Here is a 22010-nt window from a genome sequence, read left to right on the forward strand (position 1 = left end):
CTACCCAAATGTCAAATTTGACATCCCACAATGTTAATGGCATACATGTATATACTGTAAATACAAATACAGAAAAGAAAATCCATGAAGATGAATTTTATGCTCCACTAAATTCAGTTTTTCTATTTAAAGATAAATAAATAAATAATTTAAGTTATGACAATCTAAATTTTTTGCGTATCTCTTTTGATGCACACAAATACCTTGACATGCATAGAATGACACATGGAGAGAATTTAGAAATGTTTTGATAAAAGAAGGTTTGGGCAAAGTTCTAAAAGAAGAGCAATCATAGTGGGAACAATAAATGTCCTCAGCGATTGATTGCTCTCTTTTAAAACTTTGCTCCACTTCTCGGTCATGATTACATTTATAAAATCTCTCCCCCCCCCTCCCTCCTCACCCTCTTTCCCCCCCCCCATGTTTACCAGGATAAGTTTGCAATAAATTATGGTATTCAAATACGCAAAAACTAGTCGCCGCCTGAATATGTACTTTGGAAAATAATTACTATTAAACATTGATTTCATACCTCTAGAAATTGATGAAACACTGGAAACAATGGCCAAGTTTTCCCTAGTAAGAGACCCAACATGCACTTTGCTGTATTCATATCTGTATTGTATATCTAGATTTCTCTGATCCTTTTCCCGTGCAAAATTCATACATACAGACATACATAGACATGATGCATGCAGACAGACAGACATACATACATTCATACACACACACACACACACAAACACAAAGCTCATTTTCCAGCCACCCTCCTGTCTCTTACCTTGTCTTTGCAGGAGGGTGGCTGGGGCTGATGGGAGTAGTCGGCCGGCTCTCCCTCACTGCCGCACGCTCGCGCTCCTCCCGCGCGGAGTCAGCTGGGAGGAAGTGACCACTTCCTCCCAGCAGCACTTGCTGCGGCTGCTTTTTTTTTTTTTTTAAAGGGGCCCGGTCGCGCTATACCACGGGCACGGCGCTGACCGGGCCCCTGAAGATATGGGGTCCATCGGGTGGCCCTAAGTGCATGGGCCATCGATGGGCCCCATCAGCGTGCGGGTGCCGGTGCAACTGCACCGGCGGCAATTCCGCCGCTACACATGGGCCCCGGGCGGCCGGGCCCCCCAAGGCCGGCCGGGCCCCCCAAGGCCGGCCGGGCCCCCCAAGGCCGGCCGGGCCCGTGACAACCGTTATGGTTGTCACCCCCTGATGGCGGCCTTGCCCGCCATTAACAGGTTTTATGGTGTTTTGGAAAGTTACAGGGTCAAATATAGAACATTCCATTTTCAAATTGAAATTTGCCAGGTATTGAAAGTGTGGTATGTTTTGTCTTTTTTAGTAGCCACTTAGTCACAAACACTGGCCAAAGTTAGCGTTCATATTTGTTTTTGTGTGGAAAAAAACTAATATTTGGCCAGTGTTTGTGACTTTGTATGATGTTACATATATATAATATGTATATATATATATATATAATATATATACATGTATTATATATATATATATAAATACATTTCTATTTTAATTTTACACATGTCTAATATAGTTTTTTTTTTTTACAGCTCCCACCAGCAGGGGGACTGTCTGACGGCATTAAGGGGTTAAGAAACTAAATCCAAAGAGGTTATGGTGGGGAAAAATTGTGATTGTAAACCCCTTCCACCTGAAGTCTGTGGATAGTGGATACAATGTTAAAAAAAATCTGCACACCAGTCAAGCCATAAGACTTGCTTTTCCCACAGAAATCACAAATCTGCAGTGATGTTACTAACGCACAGGATTCTGGGTGGGCATATGCAAATTAGTTTAACAAAGAATCCTTTGCGGTAGTAACATCACTGCAGATTTGTGATTTCTGTGGGAAAAGCAAGTCTTATGGCTTGACTGGTGTGCAGATTTTTTTTAACATTGTATCCACTATCCACAGACTTCAGGTGGAAGGGGTTTACAATCACAATTTTTCCCCACCATAACCTCTTTGGATTTAGTTTCTTAACCCCTTAATGCCGTCAGACAGTCTTATGTGTGGCGGGACATCACCACTAAGTGCCATGTCCCCTGAGTATTCAGAGGTTTGGTTTTATATTTTGTGTCTCCAATATGTACTGTGATGGTTTTCCCTTGTTAAGTATGTGTTTCCCTTTGTATTTGGCAATCACTTGCCCCTGTCCCCTGTGGCAAACCTAGCCACTTACAGAATGTCCTTGTATATATCTTGCAATTACTGCATTGCAGAACATTTAAAAGTTGACAGTTGACAGTTAACTCCTGGATAGTGATGTCGCGAACACAAAATTTTCGGATGTCGAACGGGAACTTCCGAAACGTTCGCGAACCGGCGAACTGGGCGAACCGCCATTGACTTCAATGGGCAGGCGAATTTTAAAACCCACAGGGACTCTTTCTGGCCACAAAAGTGATGGAAAAGGACTAACACCTGGACTATGGCATGCTGGAGGGGGATCCATGGCAAAACTCCCATGGAAAATTACACAGTTGATGCAGAGTCTGGTTTTAATCCATAAAGGGCAGAAATCACTTAACATTCCTAAATCACAATGGATATGGATTGACACCTGACATATGACATATTGACACCTTGACATATGGATTGACACCTTGACATATGGATTGACACCTGTCCTCAGAGACCCTGATACACACTGACACAGAGCAGAATAGGGACTGTTCCCCCTACATAGGGTCACTTGGCAGGTATGGATTGACACCTGTCCTCAGAGAACATGATACACACTGACACAGAGCAGAATAGAGACTGTAACCCCTACATAGGGTCACTTGCCAGATATGGTGTGGTCGTGGGAGGAGGAGGATGACTTTCACCTCTTCCCCTGTTAGATTCCCGTTGTGCTGTGACATCACCCTTATACGCTGTGTAAAGCATACTTTTTAATTTATTTTGCAAATGCTGCATCCTTTCCGACTTATTCTAATTTGGTAACATTTCAGCCACTTTCTGATTATACCGGGGGTCTAGTAGCGTGGACACCCAGTACAGGTCGTTCTCCTTCAGCCTTTTTATACGAGGGTCCCTCAACAGACACGACAGCATGAAAGACCCCATTTGCACAAGGTTGGATGCCGAGCTACTCATTTCCCGTTCCTCCTCCTCACACAGAGCAGAATAGGGTCACTTGGCAGATATGGATTGACACCTATCCTAAGGATCCCTGATACACACTGAAACAGGGCAGAATAGAGACTGTTCCCCCTACATAGGGTCACTTGGCAGATATGGATTGACACCTATCCTAAGGATCCCTGATACACACTGACACAGAGCAGAATAGAGACTGTTTTCCCCTACATAGGGTCACTTGGCAGATATGGATTGACACCTGTCCTAAGGATCCCTGATACACACTGACACAGAGCAGAATAGAGACTGTTCCCCCTACATAGGGTCACTTGGCAGATATGGATTGACACCTATCCTAAGGATCCCTGATACACACTGACACAGAGCAGAATAGGGACTGTTCCCCCTACATAGGGTCACTTGGCAGATATGGATTGACACCTATCCTAAGGATCCCTGATACACACTGACACAGAGCAGAATAGAGACTGCTCCTCCTACATAGGGTCACTTGGCAGATATGGATTGACACCTGTCCTAAGGATCCCTGATACACACTGACACAGAGCAGAATAGAGACTGTTCCCCCTACATAGGGTCACTTGGCAGATATGGATTGACACCTGTCCTATGGATCCCTGATACAGACTGATACAGAGCAGAATAGAGACTGTTCCCCCTACATAGGGTCACTTGGCAGATATGGCGTGGTCGTCGGTTAGTAATCCTCTTCTGCTGCTGCGTCTTGCTCCACATCAACGGCATCCCCTCAGCTCCCCAGGTACTGTTCCACATCCTGGATACGGCAGTGTCACGCCGTCTTGGGATTGACTTGCCTGAAAGCAGAGGGTCACACCGGACCAGCACTCCTGTCTGCCCTGAGTGCACAGGTGGATCAGTGGCTGACTCCGCACCAACTGGAGATCGGCAAAGTGGTTTGTGACAACGGAAGAAATTTGTTGGCGACATTGCATTTGGGCAAGTTATGTGCCGTGCATGGCACATGTGTGTAATCTGATCGTACAACGCATTGTGCATAAGTACCCAGGCTTACATGACGTCCTTAAGCAGGCCAGGAAGGTGTGTGGCCAATTTTTTTGCCACGTTACTGGACGCTCATGTGCAATGCCTGTATGCTCATGCGTCCTTTTAAAGAAGGTGACAACCCTAGTCAGTCGCACCGAAGGCACCATCAGCGACATCATACCATTAGTTTTCTTCTTGGAACGTGCCCGGCGAAGAGTGCTGGATCAGGCCGTAGATGAGCGTGAAGAGGAAGAGTTGTGGTCACCATCACCACCAGAAACAGCCTTATCAGCATCGCTTGCTGGACCTGCGGCAACGCTGGAAGAGGATTGTGAGGAAGAGGAGTCAAAGGAGGAATGTGGCTTTGAGGAGGAGGAGGAAGACCAACCACAACAGGCATCCCAGGGTGCTCGTTGTCACCTATCTGGTACCCGTGGTGTTGTACGTGGCTGGGGGGAAGAACATACCTTCAGAGAGATCACTGAGGACGAGGAACAGGACATAAGTAGCTTGGCATCCAACCTTGTGCAAATGGGGTCTTTCATGCTGTCGTGTCTGTTGAGGGACCCTCGTATAAAAAGGCTGAAGGAGAACGACCTGTACTGGGTGTCCACGCTACTAGACCCCCGGTATAAGCAGAAAGTGCCTGAAATGTTACCGAATTACGGCAAGTCGGAGAGGATGCAGCAGTTCCAAAATCAATTAAAAAGTATGCTTTACACAGCGTATAAGGGTGATGTCACAGCACAACGGGAATCTAACAGGGGAAGAGGTGAAAGTAATCCTCCACGACCACGCCGGCAAGGACAGGACGCTTTAGAGACGTGTTGTTGATGGAGGACATGCAGAGCTTTTTAAGTCCTATGCATCGCCATAGCCCTTCGGGGTCCACCCTCAGAGAACCACTCGACCGACAGGTAGCAGACTACCTCGCCTTAACTGCAGATATCGACACTCTGAGGAGCGATGAACCCCTTGACTGGGTGTGCAGGCTTGACCTGTGGTCTGAGCTATCCCAATTTGTGATAGAACTTCTGGCCTGCCCCGCTTCAAGTGTCCTGTCAGAAAGGACCTTCAGTGCAGCAGGAGGTATTGTCACTGAGAATATAAGTCGCCCAGGTCAAAAAAGTCTAGATTACCTCACCTTTATTAAGATGAATGAGGGATGGATCCCGAAGGGACTGACAGTGGGCGATACATTCGACTAAAAAAGGCCTGATGAGAGGGACTACTTAACACACCACTTCTATCTGGTGGCACATTAGATTGCACGCGCAGTGCCCCAAATTTGAAGTAGGAGGACCGACCAAGCATGTTTTTCCATCTCCCGCTTTCTAAAATCGATGCCTTATATACACGTCCCCTGATAGGGGACGTAACAGGGATTAAACTGATAGGAATAGTACTACATAACACACCACTCCTATCTGGTGGCACATTAGATTGCACGCGCAGTGCCCCAAATTTGAAGTAGGAGGACCGACCAAGCATGTTTTTCCATCTCCCGCTTCCTAAAATCGATGCCTTATATACACGTCCCCTGATAGGGGACCAAACAGGGATTAAACTGATAGGAGTGGTGTGTTAAGTGGTACTATTCCTATCTGGTGGCACATTAGATTGCACGTGCAGTGCCCCAAATTTGAAGTAGGAGGACTGACCAAGCATGTTTTTCCATCTCCCACTTCCTAAAATCGATGCCTTATATACACGTCCCCTGATAGGGGACGTAACAGGGATTAAACTGATAGGAGTGGTGTGTTAAGTAGTACTATTCCTATCTGGTGGCACATTAGATTGCACACGCAGTGCCCCAAATTTGAAGTAGGAGGACCGACCAAGCATGTTTTTCCATCTCCCGCTTCCTAAAATCGATGCCTTATATACACGTCCCCTGATAGGGGACGTAACAGGGATTAAACTGATAGGAATAGTACTACTTAACACACCTTATAATAACGCAGAGAGAGGCAACGCAGAGAGAGGAGTCTGAAGAAGAGGAGTCAGAGGAGGATGGTGGCTTTGAGGAGGTGTAAGACCAAACACAGCAGGCGTCCCAGGGGGCTTGTTGTCACCTTTCGGAGACCCTTGGTGTTGTACGTGGCTGGGTGGAGGAATAGACCTTCAATGACATCAGTGAGGACAAGGAACAGGACATGGCTAGCTTGGTATCCAACCTTGTGCAAATGGGGAGTTTGCGGTTGTGCAAGTAGACTGTTTGCGGTTGTTTGCGGTGCGTTAAACGGGGAGTTTGGTCTGTCACTGTGAAGCGGGCGTAACCCTTACACTACCTGATCGATACAACATCATACCTGATGTTTTAAAGCAGGTTATTCCAAACAATTTAGGAATGTTAGGTGATTTATGCCCTTTATGGATTAAAACCAGACTCTGCATCAACTATGTAATTTTCCATGGGAGTTTTGCCATGGATCCCCCTCCGGCATGCCACAGTCCAGGTGTTAGTCCCCTTGAAACAAATTTTCCATCACTATTGTGGCCAGAAAGAGTCCCTGTGGGTTTTAAAATTTGCCTGCCCATTGAAGTCTATGGCGGTTCGCCCGGTTCGTCCGTTCGCGAAAATTTGTGGAAGTTCGCGTTCGCCGTTTGCGAACGGAAAATTTTATGTTCGCGACATCACTACAGATGAGTCCTTCAGGACTGTAGTAGACACTGAATACACTAGCCTAGCTATCGATTTCCCTATTAAATCAGCAGCAGCTACACTGCCCCTCCTCTCACTAAGAATGCAGCTTCCGGGGGGGGGGGGGGGGGGGACACCTGGCCAGCATGGCAGACGGACATGCATGAAGTGAGCTCCCTGCATACAGCCTGCAAAGTGAGACCCACAGAGGCTGCTCACTGAGACCAAAGTGAGACCCTTTGGAGGTTGCTCACTGACCACTTACCTGTTCCTGAACACCAGGGAGCTTACCCGATCAAGTTTGTAGCAGCCTATGACTACGCACTGTCCTGTGACCTATCTGCTCTGGGGGTTCTGTGGCAGGGAGAAGCGGCCGATCTCCCTGCCTGGAGCTCTCATCGTGTCTGCACCTCATATCTACAGCCCCGTTCCCCCCCCCCTCTGGGGGTTATCCCAGTCCCCACCAGGGAAAGGCTAAAGTAACCCACAAGGCTAAATGGCCACTACTCACCCAGACAAAATGAGCCATCGTGTCACAGCTAAGATGGCCGCCACTCCGACAGAGCAATCAAGCCCACACTGGGAAGCTAAGTTCCATGCAGCCTTTGATGCTCTCTGTGCAGCCTTCTGGAATCGGATTGAATCACGGCAGAGGGCTTTGCTACTCACCTCACCTAGCATGGAGATCTCCAGAGGTGCCCCAGCATTGTGCTCTCCTTCGGAACAGAGAGCCAGGGGGGATGGCACGCAAACCAGCTGCCCACGACTGAACAGGACCGATCCCAGAACCTCACAGGTTACTTATACTGAAGCTGGAGGGCTGGAGGGCGACCAGGCATCTTCTTCCACAGTGGACTGGGCTCGGGGAGCAAGGGTGCTGATGCGCCGACCTGCTGACCCTCGTGGTCTGAGCGATCCTCTGGTGCACCCGGCAGGCGTTGGAAGCACTACTAAGTGGCACATGGATGCGAGTAGAGACGTCCACTCTCTCAAGCATGTCAGAGGAATTGGCTAAAACATCTCTGCTGCTGAGAATCTAAAATACCCTTGTTATGAGGTGTAGTCAGTTGTATAGCATTTAACAGCACTCACTAAGAGGTTATTTAGTCTACTTATTTCTAGTTTTGATATTCTGATTCACACATGTTGATCTATAACTGGTGGTGTTAATCCCCTTACCCCTCTTCAGTTCATGCATGTGTATTCAAACTTACGAACACTCTCAACATGTCTGACGATTTCCCTATGCCATGCTTTTCACTTATATCAAGACAAGTTTACCTAGCATGATTGTTTTATATTTTAAAAATGTGCAGTTCCTCTTGACATTTTGTTTCATAACTCTAAGTCTGTATTCCAATGTTTTGCATTGCACCATATGTCACTGTCACTACGTGTATGTTCACTGCACTTAAAAAAAAAAAGAAATTAAAAAAAAAGAATGCAGCTTCCGAATGAATCAAAAATGGATGCTGTCCAGGAGGTGGGAGGGTCTGGGAGGGAGGGTCTGCTGCTGATTGGCTGGAATGTGTCTGCTGACTGTGAGGTACAGGGTCAAAGTTTACTCAACGATGACGAATAGGGGGTGGACCGAACATCGCATATGTTCGCCCGCCGTGGCGAACGCGAACAAGCTATGTTCGTCGGGAACTATTCGCCAGCGAACTATTCGGGACATCTCTATTGTTGGTGTGTCTGAGTATATAACAGAGCTCAAAAGCAATAATACTCCCAGTAATGTGTCTTTTGAAACTACAATAAACGTGTTTAGAAATCAGTCTGTGTAAATAAGATACATTGTTCTCGTTCCAAATGATTGATTTATGTTAATAAGTACATTACTGGTGACAGGCCCACTTTTCTTATCATTTTAAAGCAACTCCCACTTCCACCTGTGATTCATTGCCCATTTAAAAAAATATTAAGACCTCATTTCATTTCAGCCCCCTCTTTAACCCCGTAAGGACCAAACTTCTGGAATAAAAGGGAATCATGACATGTCACACATTAAGGGGTTAAGGACCGTGAAGTTATCGGTAACCTTTTCTCATAACAGCAACTTGTATTGCTTAATGTAAAACATTTGACTGTTAGTTTTGTTTTGTCCACATGGGACCGTTTGCATTTTAACAGTGCTGTAAACCACAGTCTGCCAGTCTACCATAAATAGCCTCATTAAATTAGTTTAATTGTTTGTCTGTTTTATTTATTAACAAGTACATTAGCCAAATATACACCAAAATACCTTAAAAAGTAAATCAAGAAAGGACGCTTATACAGCTTCACGTTATGTAAGAATTGTTTTATTTATTTACATTGTGCAATTTTATAAAAAAACTGTGACCAATCTCCAAATAGGAAAAAAACCAAAACAGTTATTTACATATTTACATAATAAATGGAACATTTACATGGGAAAAATGCGTTACATAAAGAAAACTGCCAAACTGTTAGCCAAATTAGAAATCAACATATCCTAAAAATAGAAGGTTAATTTTGAATTTATTTTTATTCATCAATTCATCAATTAAGAATTTTTATATATATATATATATATATATATATATATATATATATATATTTATTTTAATATATATATATTATTTTTTTTTTTTTTTTTTTTTTTTTACATATAAACACACATGTGCAGTTCTCTATTTTCCACAATTCCTGGTTGGTGTAAAAAGTAAGACTTATTTTACACATTTGTAACAGCATAAAAAATAATTTTCATTTTACAGTTTGATAACAAAATATATTTTGTTCCGTACAATTAGGCTTTATTTATAAAATATCTTCATTAGTTAGCAAGTCATTTCCCTGAAAACTATGGCACAATGAACTTCTGTAAAGTGATAATCTTCCTGGATTCTGAGTGACTTTAAAATTTAAGGCGGAAGTAAGCTGACCTGGATGCATAACTGACTTTGAGAATTTTTCCAGTTTACCTGCTTTGTCCTTAAATTTGAAATTCACTGTAAATTGTGCATTCCCGACAATCCACACTTAAGTGAATAACCCTGTTAATTTTCTTAAAACATGAATTTGTCATTTTTTTATAGTTTGTTTTTTTAGAACAATAATTTGTGCGGCTTATCTAAAAGATAGAATTGTGGTATTAGTTATTTACACCCTAAAACAGGAGCAGATATGTATAATGACAAAAGGAATTTGAAATACCTTTTTTTTTAATTTACAAGGTAATTTTTGGTTCAATGTTAAAAATAAAAACTGTTGAAAGAGAAGCGTGACTAGTGTTACAGCTTCACGCTGGACCCGCGGAGAGAACCTCTTGTTTTACTGCTTAAGCAGTGAGAATAAAATCAGTCTTGCACAAGATCAGCTGAGGAAAGCACCATCAGATGTCAAAACGTTGCCGCACTTTGCTGTGGAGGAGGCTTGAATAGGCTTCTCTCAGATTGTAGCGTAATGAGGATTCATTCATTATCCTTATTTTGGAGCTTAGGTACAGAATACTTTCCTGCTTGAACTTCCTCGTATCTTATTTGCGTTTACTGTGCTTGGCGCCAGACATAGATTGCGTGTCGGTAAACAAAATCAGAAAATTGAACGGAAAGTGCTTTATTACTGGCTTTCTAAATTTTCCTCTCTGTTTATTTCTTGAGTAAAAAAAAAAACTAACAAAAACGGATGGGAGAGTATACAGCATTTAACTTGAAAAGTAAATGGTATCTCTAAAAAAAAAAAAAAAAAATGTTTTTATTTTCCTTAAAAAATTTTCTCTTGTAAATACAAGAAATATTTTAGATATATTAGATGAATTTCAAGGATCTTCTTGGGAAAGATCGATATTGCTTGGATCGTCCTGTGAGAAAATGTAAAGAAAATAATATATTGTAAGCACTTATATGTCTTGGAAAAAAATACATAAACATAATAAACTAAGAAATCATTTCAAGATCAAGTCATGAGTTGTGGTGTAAAGGTTTTGCAGTATTAACATATGTACCTCCGGAAACTTTGTAACTAAGAATGTTTTAAAATGTTTGCTAGCTTGTAATTAGGGAACAAAAGTTGAAGATAAGGTGGATTGACATTGGCTGCAGAAGTCAGTTCTGCAGCTAATGCAAGGTAATTATGTAGGACTTCGGACACATTGAAAAAACTAAAACCTAAATGTATTTCTTTATCATCTGCTTAAAAACATGCATTTATATATCTGCATCTTTCCTCTAACAGTGTGTGTAGGCATCATGAAGAGAATACTTAAATGGGAATTACCTGCTGTTTAAAGGGATTTTATAGTGCCAGGAAAACAAACCCGTTTTCCTGGCAATATAGGCTCCTATCTGGTAGACAGCCACTAGAGGAGGAGTTAACCCTCAGAGATAATTATTGCAGTTTCTCAGCTGAAGTGGTCTGGGTGCCTACATTGTCCCCTTAATCCTTGTATTGCTGGTTTAGTAGTCTCCCTTTTTCCTTCCTTTTTTAACATACAGATTCCTGGTTTCATAGACTAATATAACTAGCTGATATATCATATATGTGTTAATCTCAGAAAGGTTACATGATTAGTAAAATAAATAATTGCCTAAGTTTAGTGAGAACTTTAATTCTATTCCTAAACCTCTCACATCTTCTTCCCACTTTTTTCTTGCATTCATATTATCTGGTAAGCGTTTTAATATTAGGATTCTGAGTATAAGAGTTTTAGGATTAGGATTCTGATTATAAGAGTTTATAAGAGATTCTAAGAGTTTTAGGATTAGGATTCTGAGTATAAGAGTTTTAGGATTAGTATTCTGATTATAAGAGTTTATAAGAGATTCTAAGAGTTTTAGGATTAGGATTCTGATTATAAGAGTTTATAAGAGATTATAAGAGTTTTAGGATTAGGATTCTGATTATAAGACTTTATACGAGATTAGAGAAGATTTAGGATTAGGATTCTGAGTATAAGAATTTTAGGATTAGGATTGTAATACACTGTATCTTTTTGACACTTGTCCTGCCAACTTGATTCCTTTTATTCATCATACCATGAACTCTTCTGTCTCCATTCTCCCTGTGAGCGAACTTTCAGAGAAACCCCTTTCTGAAAGTGTTAAATTGTGTCATTACTCATTATACATTCGCCTTAAACAAAACACTCTCATTGACAACAGGCTACAGACAGAGGCAAAGAAAAAAACAAAACACAAATAGCCAATTATATAGAAACAATAAAAAGCAAGATTAGTGAAGGCAGTGGGATTGTGAACATTTTTAGGACTGTGGGCACCGTAATCTTTCTATGGAATTTGACTGCACCCTTGTCTCTGTAAACCTCACCACCTGACACATCGGGACCTACCCACCTAGCTCTATGTAGTCCACATTTCACACAATAAGATTTAAAGGGATACTATAGGCACCAAAACAAATTTAGCTTAAAGGACCACTATAGGCACCCATACCACTTCAGCTCAATGAAGTGGTCTGGGTGCCAGGTCCCCCTAGTTTTAACCCTGCAGCTGTAAACATAGCAGTTTCAGAGAAACTGCTGTGTTTACATTGAGGGTTAATCTAGCCTCTAGTGGCTGTCTCCCTGACAGCCACTAGAGCCTGCTTCCGCAATTCTCAATGCGAAAATCGCATTGATGACACGCTGGACATCCATAAGAAAGCATTGAGTCATGCTTTCCTATGGACAGTTTGAATGCGCACTCGGCAGGGTGCAAGACACACAAGAAGGCAAAAATGAATTAAAGGCAAAGAGGCACAATTAGGATGAAGACACAAATGTGGGATAAATACAAGTATGGAGAGATGAAGAAGGGAAACAAAAATGGGGAGGGTGATATAACTGTGATATAGGTGAGGTAGACACAAGGGAAGAGATATACAGAGATACTCATTACACCCTAACTACCATATAAACAGCAATAGCTGTATTCACTGAAATGTCACCTTTCAGTATAAAAATTTTAAGGGTGAGTGATGAGCCAAAGGACCAATCTGCCTCCGATGCTAAATGCCCTAGGTATGCCTTTTAGATAGATATGATAATATAGAGAGATATGCATATCTAAGATGTTATATATTGTTTGAATGCATTTACATATTTTTGGTTGCCATTATATGAAAGAGGTCACTGTGGTTACTTAATAAACACAATGGATAACTCACAGACAGGATACGCGGGAAATATTTTTAGATGTGATACGGCAAGGGAACAGATTGTGATATTTTAAGGCGATATTCATTTCCTATATTAAGTTGTTTTATTTTGATAGGTTTTTAGTGTTAACTCATTATATACAGCACTGGAGAATATGTCGGTGTAGTATAAATGACAGCAATAGATAAAATAAAATAAATGCCTCATTGAGTTAGGGCTGGAGTACACAGAGTTAAATATTAAAGGTCATGAAGTGAGTTTTACAGACAGAGGAGTTGAGCCGAATTGAAAGTCAAGTGGAACTCTTTGTGGGAGCGTTGTTTTATAGATACATCTGGGATTTGCTCACAATACTAAAAGTAACATTTTGGTTGTTTTCATACACGTCCAATAACTGGCTATCAGCTGGACTGAGGATATTCCAATTTACCTGAACGTTATTTGGGATTCTTTTTGGGATACTCATTGATGTTACTATATGCCCATTGGTAGTTTACTCACTATTCACTCAATAATTCCCAAAAATACTACTTTGATATCCCAATACTCAACAAATCTGAGGAAAACATCTTTATTCAGTGTGAACATTTTGAGAACTTGCTCTCTGTGGTATGTAAAAATGTTAGCACCCTGGCAAATGGGAGTGAGTGGAATGGTCGTGGGTGGACAGATAGATTATATAACAAAGGAAATGCTGATAACTATCTCCCTTTACCTCTTGTTGTTGGATTTTTCTTGCGCCTCATTAGTAGATACTTGTACACCAAAACCAGACCCACAACAACCAACACCCCAAGGACTATTGGGGTGACTATTGCTACTTTATTGTTATCTTCCTTAATTTTCTCAGAAGTTGATAACATCCCAAGAACATCTGAAAAACACAAAAAACAAATTGAGTGCTTCAGGTGCTTTACTTGTCTAAAACTCCTTATGAATTTAAACATTTCAAAAGGCCAACTTGACCTTATGCATATATTTTTCTGTCGCATGAGAGTTATTATACTCTATATTTTTCTCCTTGATAAAGAGGTACCAATAGATAGATGGTGATAAGATACACCAGCCGGTCAGGATTCTAGAGGTACACAAATATCAAAAAAATAGCCAAGGTCAAAACCAGAAGTACAAACAGACTTAAGGCACGCACTAATCGGGTACCAAGGTAAAACTACGACAGATCACTGAGTAAGGGCCTAAACAGGATATATGTAGAGTTACTGATTGGTCCATGTCACCCCTGCGACTCCAAAAAGTATGAGAACGAGGTCACCTAGGTAATGTGGACTTCTAAATCAGAAGTAATGTTATGTGAATGTTTAGCCATAAAGATGCGCCAATCGTTATAGGACAGGTTGTGCGGCCAAATGGTGAATTCACATGCGACCTGTGAAGACATCCGAATCAACGAGATTGATCAGATAGGTATTGTGACAAACAGGGAGTGAATGAGACCTCCCAATTTATTAAGGTTCATACCTGTTCTGTGAATAGTTTTTTTAATGACATATGCAGTTTACTTATTTAAAGAATAATTTTATGTCTTATATCATGTGTCTGGCTGTGTAACATGTTTTTGGTTGTTGATGTGTTTTAAACTTTAAAAGGACTACTCCAGGAACTGTAATGACTTTATTTCAATGAAGCTGTCATGGTGCCTGGAGGCCCTTGGTGCTGTCTTAACTTTTTTTTACTCTATTGAGATGTTCATGGCACTCATCCTTTTGTCCCCTCTGCCTCACCACGTTTTTTTTTAATAAGTGTTTGCAACTGGGATTCAATACATTTTATTGCAACTATATCTAAGAGGTGTCCATTTATCTATGCACCCCTCTTGAATAAAGTTGCAGTAAAATGTGATGTTAATCCGCTGATGAAGGTTAAGAAAAAATAAAGAAATGTGCCTTGGAACTTTTCTTGGAACTTGTCATTGAAGTGTGTCTTCATCCAAGAAAGGTTATAAGCCCTAGCTATGCCTATATAACAGTGGTTTCCGAGAGGGGTTGTCCTATTTCCTCCCAAACCATAATTCTTCTACATATGTCTACTTATTTCACCATACCACAGTTTATTTGTATCTCATCTACAGTTCAGTGGCACTTGGTAACATTAAATAAAAAAAAAAAATTACCTTTGGAAATGTTGAGGCACTTTTCCTTGAAATTTATATCATTGTTTGCAGAGCAGCAGACAGTATTATTCTTCTCTACGTCAGATAACCTTATCGTACTGTTTATCATGTAAACTCTTTTTGTTGGGAGAATCATAGCATTGTTGGGATTATTTGACACATTTGTACCAGGCCATTCTATTTTCACAGGTTGGGAGCTGTATACTGTACAGATCAACTCGCTTTCTTTCTCATAGATTGTAACATTACCTGTAAATAAAACCAGACACTGCTTTACTCAAATCTCTTTGAGAATAAATAACATATATTTAAGTGTTCTTGCATAGCAAGACCACTTATTGTTATCTCACATATATATCATTATTATTATTATTATTATAGCCAAATTTACCACCCTAACTCCTCCCACAGCTTTTACACAACATAGACAGAAATATACCGAAACGTGCGGATTGTTCCCGATTGGTGTCCTATTACTTTGTGGAACGTTTCGCCAAATGGTTCACGGAATATCGTCGTTCTTGTGGCGAAATTGGTCCCATAGGAATGAATGGCAAAATGTTCAAAACTAGAGTGGGAGCTGACAAAAGCTGAAAAATCAGGACATGATTTCTAAACTGCCACCACAGTTTTCACAATATGACCATTTGTTTGCAACTCACGCCGTCCATTGACATTCATTGAAACTTTACTCTAGCCAGCTGAAACTTGAAGGGCAATTTCTAAACTGTGACTGTGCCTTCATTTTTAATATGTCAGAGACATACTATGCAAAAATGTAGGTCTGGGTCTTGTGATTCTCACAATATAAAGCTCTTAGCTGTAGGATTTATAGTTTTTAAAATACGACCGTTTGAAGATGGCAACCGCCAAAATACTCTGACCTCTGCCAGGCTGGAGCAGCAAGTGATGTCATAGACAGAGCCTTTTGTACACCTGCTAATGTTTTTTATAAATGTATGTTTTAATGTAACTGTGAAGCACTTTGGGCAACAACGTTGAAATTAAATGTGCTATATAAATAAATAATAGCAGTTACCCCGCCCACTCCAGTTGTAGACTACTGGTGGAGGCAAGAACACTTTACACAATTTCCCCAGAAATTGTAGCTTTTCTACTTTCTAATGTTATGCTGAAGTAGCTATTTCAGAGATGTATACTTAGAATTTTGAAAATTGCTTTGTATCTATTCAAAAGAAAAATTATTGTGACTTGCCCAGTTATGTATATAAACTGCATCTCTTGCAGAAACAGAGCATGACCTCTCTATAAGTGAGTGAGATATTTGCAGAGACCAATTGTGTCTCTCCTACAAAAATGGTGCGATTTGCAAATACCTAGGGGCACCTGGATGTATTTCCCATAAAGTACACTAATCAATCAAATATAATCCAGATTTAGTAAATTATGATGCAGTTAATTGGGTAAAATAGTTATTTTGTCAGGGAGAAAAAAAATATGTACAAGGGGCTCTGATATATATGTGCCTTTTCCAACCATTGAGAACTCGGTAATATGGCATGGGGACAAAAAATTGGGTTTTGGCCGAAGGGTTAAGCACAACAGGACTAAACCCTTGTTCACCTATTCCTATTAAGTTTGTTCATACCTTGCCTTAACTATTTATTTATAAAATATTTTACCAGGAAGGTAAAACTACACTTGATCCCAACCGAAGGGTATTTAAATGAAGGACCAGGGATGAGACCACACAGCTGTTATACTAATGAGTTTTCAATGCAGATTTTCAGTGGACAGATATTTCATATATTTGATATGTTTTGGGTTTTTTTTTATCCACGTTCTTACACAACCTAATTTTTCTCCCATATTTTTGTTTGTTACACATCTCCACATCTATGAATTATCGTCTAAACCATTTTCTTTTATTTTTTCCGTTGTTGCCACTTACCAACAGTCAAATAAAATGTGTGATCTTGGTATCCATTTTTGCCACTCAAAAATAGACTGTATTCACCTTCATTATACAAGCTGACATTGTTTATTGTCAGTGCCACCTCGTGATCAGTGAACCCTACAGACATCGCTCCACTGGAATTGTTTGCACGGGTAAAGGTAAAGTTGGTGTTGTTAAATGTTACTTTAAGAGTAGCCACATGATGTGTAATATTACATCTCACAGTCACAGAGTCTCCACTCCAAACCACATCAGGTTTTGTGCAAGAAATTTTAAGATCTAAAAATTAATGAAAGAAGAGAAGTCAGTATCAGTGACAGTAGAACATCTTAAAATATACTACACTACACTACAGATTCTGTTTATACTTCCCTGCCCAGTTAAGTGCTACTACTAATTTGGTCTACAATGTTTAATCCCTCACAGTTCACCATTTTATGAGTACACATCTTATTAAATCTGTCCGTTCACCATACTCAACCTACGGGGTTATGTGGTGCTCAGAGAGGATCATGGGAGATACCATAAATCCTGTTACATATCGCTAAACGACTTTTTGGTTCATTTCAGTTCTGAAAACCAGATACTAAAAGTCCGCCTTAAAACCAGTGGGACTCCATATTGTCCAGTTCATCCTTCTCAACAGTGTGTTATCGATAAAGCGAATTCTAAAAGGTGAAATCTACAGACCTGCAAAAGTACAAATTGAGCTACCTTGTAACCGACGCATAGAATAGAGAACACAACAATTGGACTTCTCAAAGCATTGGTTATTGATTTTCTTTGTGCTATCTTACTGAAATTATTTATAACCATGTTAATTGTAAATTATATTAAAAAAAGCAAAATAAATAATAAAAAAACAATGACAAACAAACAGTAGGACCTCATTCTAATATATATTTGTGTATGCTAACATGTATGGGTGTGACCGGTGAAACAGGCCTATTTCACATGTGCGACTAAGTAAATACGCATAGTACCAGCCAGAGGTTAATCCACTGGGAATGCAAAATTCATTGGTACTATGGATGCACATTTGCCTTTTAGCTAAAAAAAAAAAACTACCAAAAACAGCAATTCTGTTATAAAATAACAACTTGGTGAGAGTTTTAATAGATCTGCAGCAGTACTTACAGACACTGCTAGAAAATCCAGCTAGCAGCGAAATGAAGAGGACGAACTGAGTTACATTCTGCACACAAGACATTTTATTTTTCCTTAATCATAGAGAAACGTAAGCTGTAAGATAAAAAAAAAAAAAAATGGACATTAGCAACCTTAATATTATTTAAATCACCAGCCCAACACGTATGACATATGACATAGTATTAGTGTTAATTTATTGCATTACAGAACATGCTTGCGCTGTGCAGTGCAGTAGTAGTTTTGTACAAAATATATGGTTGACATGCTGTATTCCTCTCCTACAGCCAAACTCGCAATTACTGGACATCTGGTCCTTTCCTTTATAATTCTATAAAGACATACTTGAAAACGAGAGAAATCGCAATGTATCCTGCCTGGTAAAATATTTTATAAATAAATAAATAATACGCCAACCTTGGACGGACTACCTATTACAATCTCAATTTGTCTGAGGCTGAGAAGCATTACCACCGAGATTTTTTATCTTCCTTATATGTTTCACTGGATTATTTAACTACGTTTGTGGTCTAGGGGCATAACTACTTTGATGCTTGTCTTGTGATTCCCCCTCCCCCCCCCCCAAACGTACAATATATTTTACCCATATTATTTTCGTAACTGTGTATACAATTTATCATCCATGAACATCATCATCTTCTTTCTCCCCATCATTGTCGGTACGCTATGTGTGGTTGTCTCTTCATTTTATAACATATTGTTATGTCTTTATCATTCTCATGCTGTGATGGCAAAATCACGTTTATTTGTAATTTTTGAATGGTCAACCCTTTTCATGTTTGTGAGTTCTGTATGTTTTTTTTTTCTTTCTTTTCTTAATAACAAATCAGTTTTTTTTTTTTTTTTTTTTAAAAAAGAGCTTGTAAATATTTAGTTTAGTTATAAAAGTAATTAGATAGCTTTAAAAAATTGCTGTTTAAGAAATGAGTTTCCGACAACGTAGACTGTGAATCACAAAACAATTACAGGGTTATTTAATAAAGTAAGGATTCAAATCGAATTTAAAGCGAATTTCAAATTTAAGCCTAAAATAGCCAAACTGAAAGTATAACTGAATACAGAATCTTTCCATCTTTTCTATTTTGACTTTAAATTTGAAACTCTATTTAAATTCACCTGGAATTTTCATGTTACTGAATAACCCTGTTAGTCATCCGTGTCATCCTTATGATGAGCTATATGCATTACGTTGGATGCAGTTGTGTTCCTAAAGTAATTCATAAAAGTAACAAAAGTAACTGCCCTTTTATAAATTGGGACATGGGGGCTTAATAGTCACCTGAACAACTTTAGCTTAATGAAGCAGTTTTGGTGTATAGAACATGCCCCTGCAGCCTCACTGCTCAATCCTCTGCCATTTAGGAGTTAAATCCCTTTGTTTATGAACCCTAGTCACACCTCCCTGCATGTGAATTGCACAGCCTTCCACAAACCTGTAAAGAGAGCCCTATTTAGGCTTTCTTTATTGCAAGTTCTGTTTAATTAAGATGTTCTTATCCCCTGCTATGTTAATGGCTTGCTAGACCCTGCAAGAGCCTCCTGTATGTGATTAAAGTTCAATTTAGAGAGAAAGAGATACAATTATTTAACCCCTTCAGGACCGGCCTGTTTTTGCGATGTTTGTACGTTAAGGACCAGAGCAGTTTTAACACTTTTGTGGTGTTTGTGTTTAGCTGTAATTTTCCGCTCTCTCATTTACGGTTCCCATACAAGTTATATACTGTTTTTTTCACGACAAGAAGGGCTTTCTTTACATACCAGTATATATATTATGTCATATATTGTATTTAAAAAAAATAATAAAATATGGTGAAAAATAAAAAAAAAACATGTTTTTGGACTTTTACTTGAAAAATCTTTTACTTATCTACAAAAGCTAATGAAAAAAACTGCTAAATAGATTCAAAATTTTGTCCCGAGTTTAAAAACACCCAGTGTTTACATGCTTTATTGCTTTTTTTTGCAAGTTATAGGCCTATAAATACAAGTAGGAAATTGCTGTTTCAATATATATATATTTTAAATGTATCAATAGTGACATTGTTACACCGTTATCTGTCATAAATCCCCGAAACACACCTAACATGTACATATTTTTTAAAGTAGACAACCCAGGGTATTCAAAATGGGGTATGTCCAGTTTTTTTTAGTAGCCACCTAGTCACAAACACTGGCCAAAGTTAGCATTTATATTTGTTTGTGTGTTAAAAATGCAAAAAACGCTAACTTTGGCCGGTGTTTGTGACTAAGTGGCTACTAAAAAAAGCTGAACATACCCCATTTGCAATACCTTGGGTTGTCTTCTTTCGCAAATGGTATGCCATCATGGGGCTAATTCTCATTCCTTGGCTACCATACGCTCTCAAAGGCAACCTAACCAATCTGACAAATTTCAATAAAAAAAAAAAAAGTAAAATCAAGCCTTATATTTGACCCTGTAACTTTCACAAACACTATAAAACCTCTACATGTGGGGTACTGTTATACTCAGGAGACTTCGCTGAACACAAATATTAGTGTATCAGAACAGTAAAATATATCACAGCAATAATATCCTCAGTGAAAGAGCTGTTTGTGTGTGAAAAATGCAAAAAACTTCACTTTCACTGACAATATCATCGCTGTGATATGTTTTACTGTTTTGAAACACTAATATTTGTGTTCAGCGAAGTCTCCCGAGTAAAACAGTACCCCCATGTACAGGATTTAGGGTGTCATAGAAAGTTACAGGGTTAAACACAGTGCTAGCAAATTAAATTATCTGGACTTTTGGCCTGGGTTGGCAGGCAGGTCCCTCAAATTGCAATCATTAAAATTACTTAATTAGGTAAAAATATTACATAAATATGCACGTAGAATTTTAATATATATACATATTTATATATTTGACGTCTACGTGTATATTTATGAAATTATTTATGTAATTATGTATGTGGACATATGTATATTTCGTATTATTTTTATTTATTTATTTATACATAGATATATATATCATTACATTCTAAGTATATTTTGATATAAATATATATATATCAATATCAAAATACTGTTAGAATAAAACTGAATATATATATATAATTTTTTTTTAATTATTAAAAATTATTTTTATTTTTTGTTATTTATTTTTATTAACATATTATTTGTATTTTATAATAATATATATATACCATATATATAGTTATTATATATATTGTATATATTCGTGTGTAATTTAAATATAAGTGTATTTTTATAATTATATACGTATATATAAATATAAAAATACACTTAGTGTGACATTATATATATGATATATATACATATATTATATATAGGTATATATAGATATAATACATGTATATATAGCATATATATACACATATTATTTTTTTTTTTTACACAGATTTTTTTTTTACACTTTATTTTGGATTTTTCACTTGCAGGGAGACTGCCTGTCAGCACAGACAGTCCCCCTGCAGGCAGACACATGGACACCTATTGCGGTCATGTGATCGAGTGATCACATGGCCGTGGGGTCCTGATCTGCCGAAGGGGGACTGCCTGGGCAGACAGGCAACCCCCCTGGACCGGGTGGAGCACTGATCGCCGCCGTGGGACCGACGGCGATCAGGTAAGTAGCCCAAAACCGTTATGACATAGAGCTTGGTTGCTTCATCTAAGTGTTGCTTCTAAGTGTGTGTGTGGTTGGAGATGTTGCTTCTAAGTGTGTGTGTGGTTGGAGATATTCTGGAGAGTTTTACAGAAGCTTCAACTGTCTAAGAGCTGTGCTAAGAGTTCTTTTTTACTGTTACAGGTAAGATTCATCTGTAGGAAAAGGTTACTGACTGCACAAGGTTTGATTTCCTGTTGGTAATTATAAGGCATTTGATTGGATTAGGTAGCTACTTGCTATTGATTGCTATTTAAATT

At 39.2% G+C, this 22010-nt stretch overlaps 1 protein-coding gene across 2 annotated transcripts in view; it reads right to left on the reverse strand.

Moving 5' to 3' along the window:
* Positions 1-13533: 13533 nt before the first annotated feature.
* The window catches only part of LOC134610397 (uncharacterized), a 32798-nt gene continuing 24321 nt past the window's right edge, over positions 13534-22010 (reverse strand). The window contains exons 3-6 of one of the 2 annotated variants that reach the window (XM_063453351.1): positions 18072-18176; positions 16929-17213; positions 15017-15265; positions 13534-13759 (exon numbers count right to left, since the gene is read on the reverse strand). In XM_063453351.1, the coding sequence (XP_063309421.1) occupies positions 13587-13759; positions 15017-15265; positions 16929-17213; positions 18072-18144 (780 nt within the window). In that variant the 5' untranslated portion in view covers positions 18145-18176 and the 3' untranslated portion in view covers positions 13534-13586. The remainder of the gene's footprint in view (positions 13760-15016; positions 15266-16928; positions 17214-18071; positions 18177-22010) is intronic. The other variant, XM_063453350.1, reaches the window with a different exon arrangement.

Source organism: Pelobates fuscus, chromosome 5 (genome assembly GCF_036172605.1).
Source record: "Pelobates fuscus isolate aPelFus1 chromosome 5, aPelFus1.pri, whole genome shotgun sequence".
In the NCBI taxonomy this organism is placed as follows: Eukaryota; Metazoa; Chordata; class Amphibia; order Anura; family Pelobatidae; genus Pelobates; species Pelobates fuscus.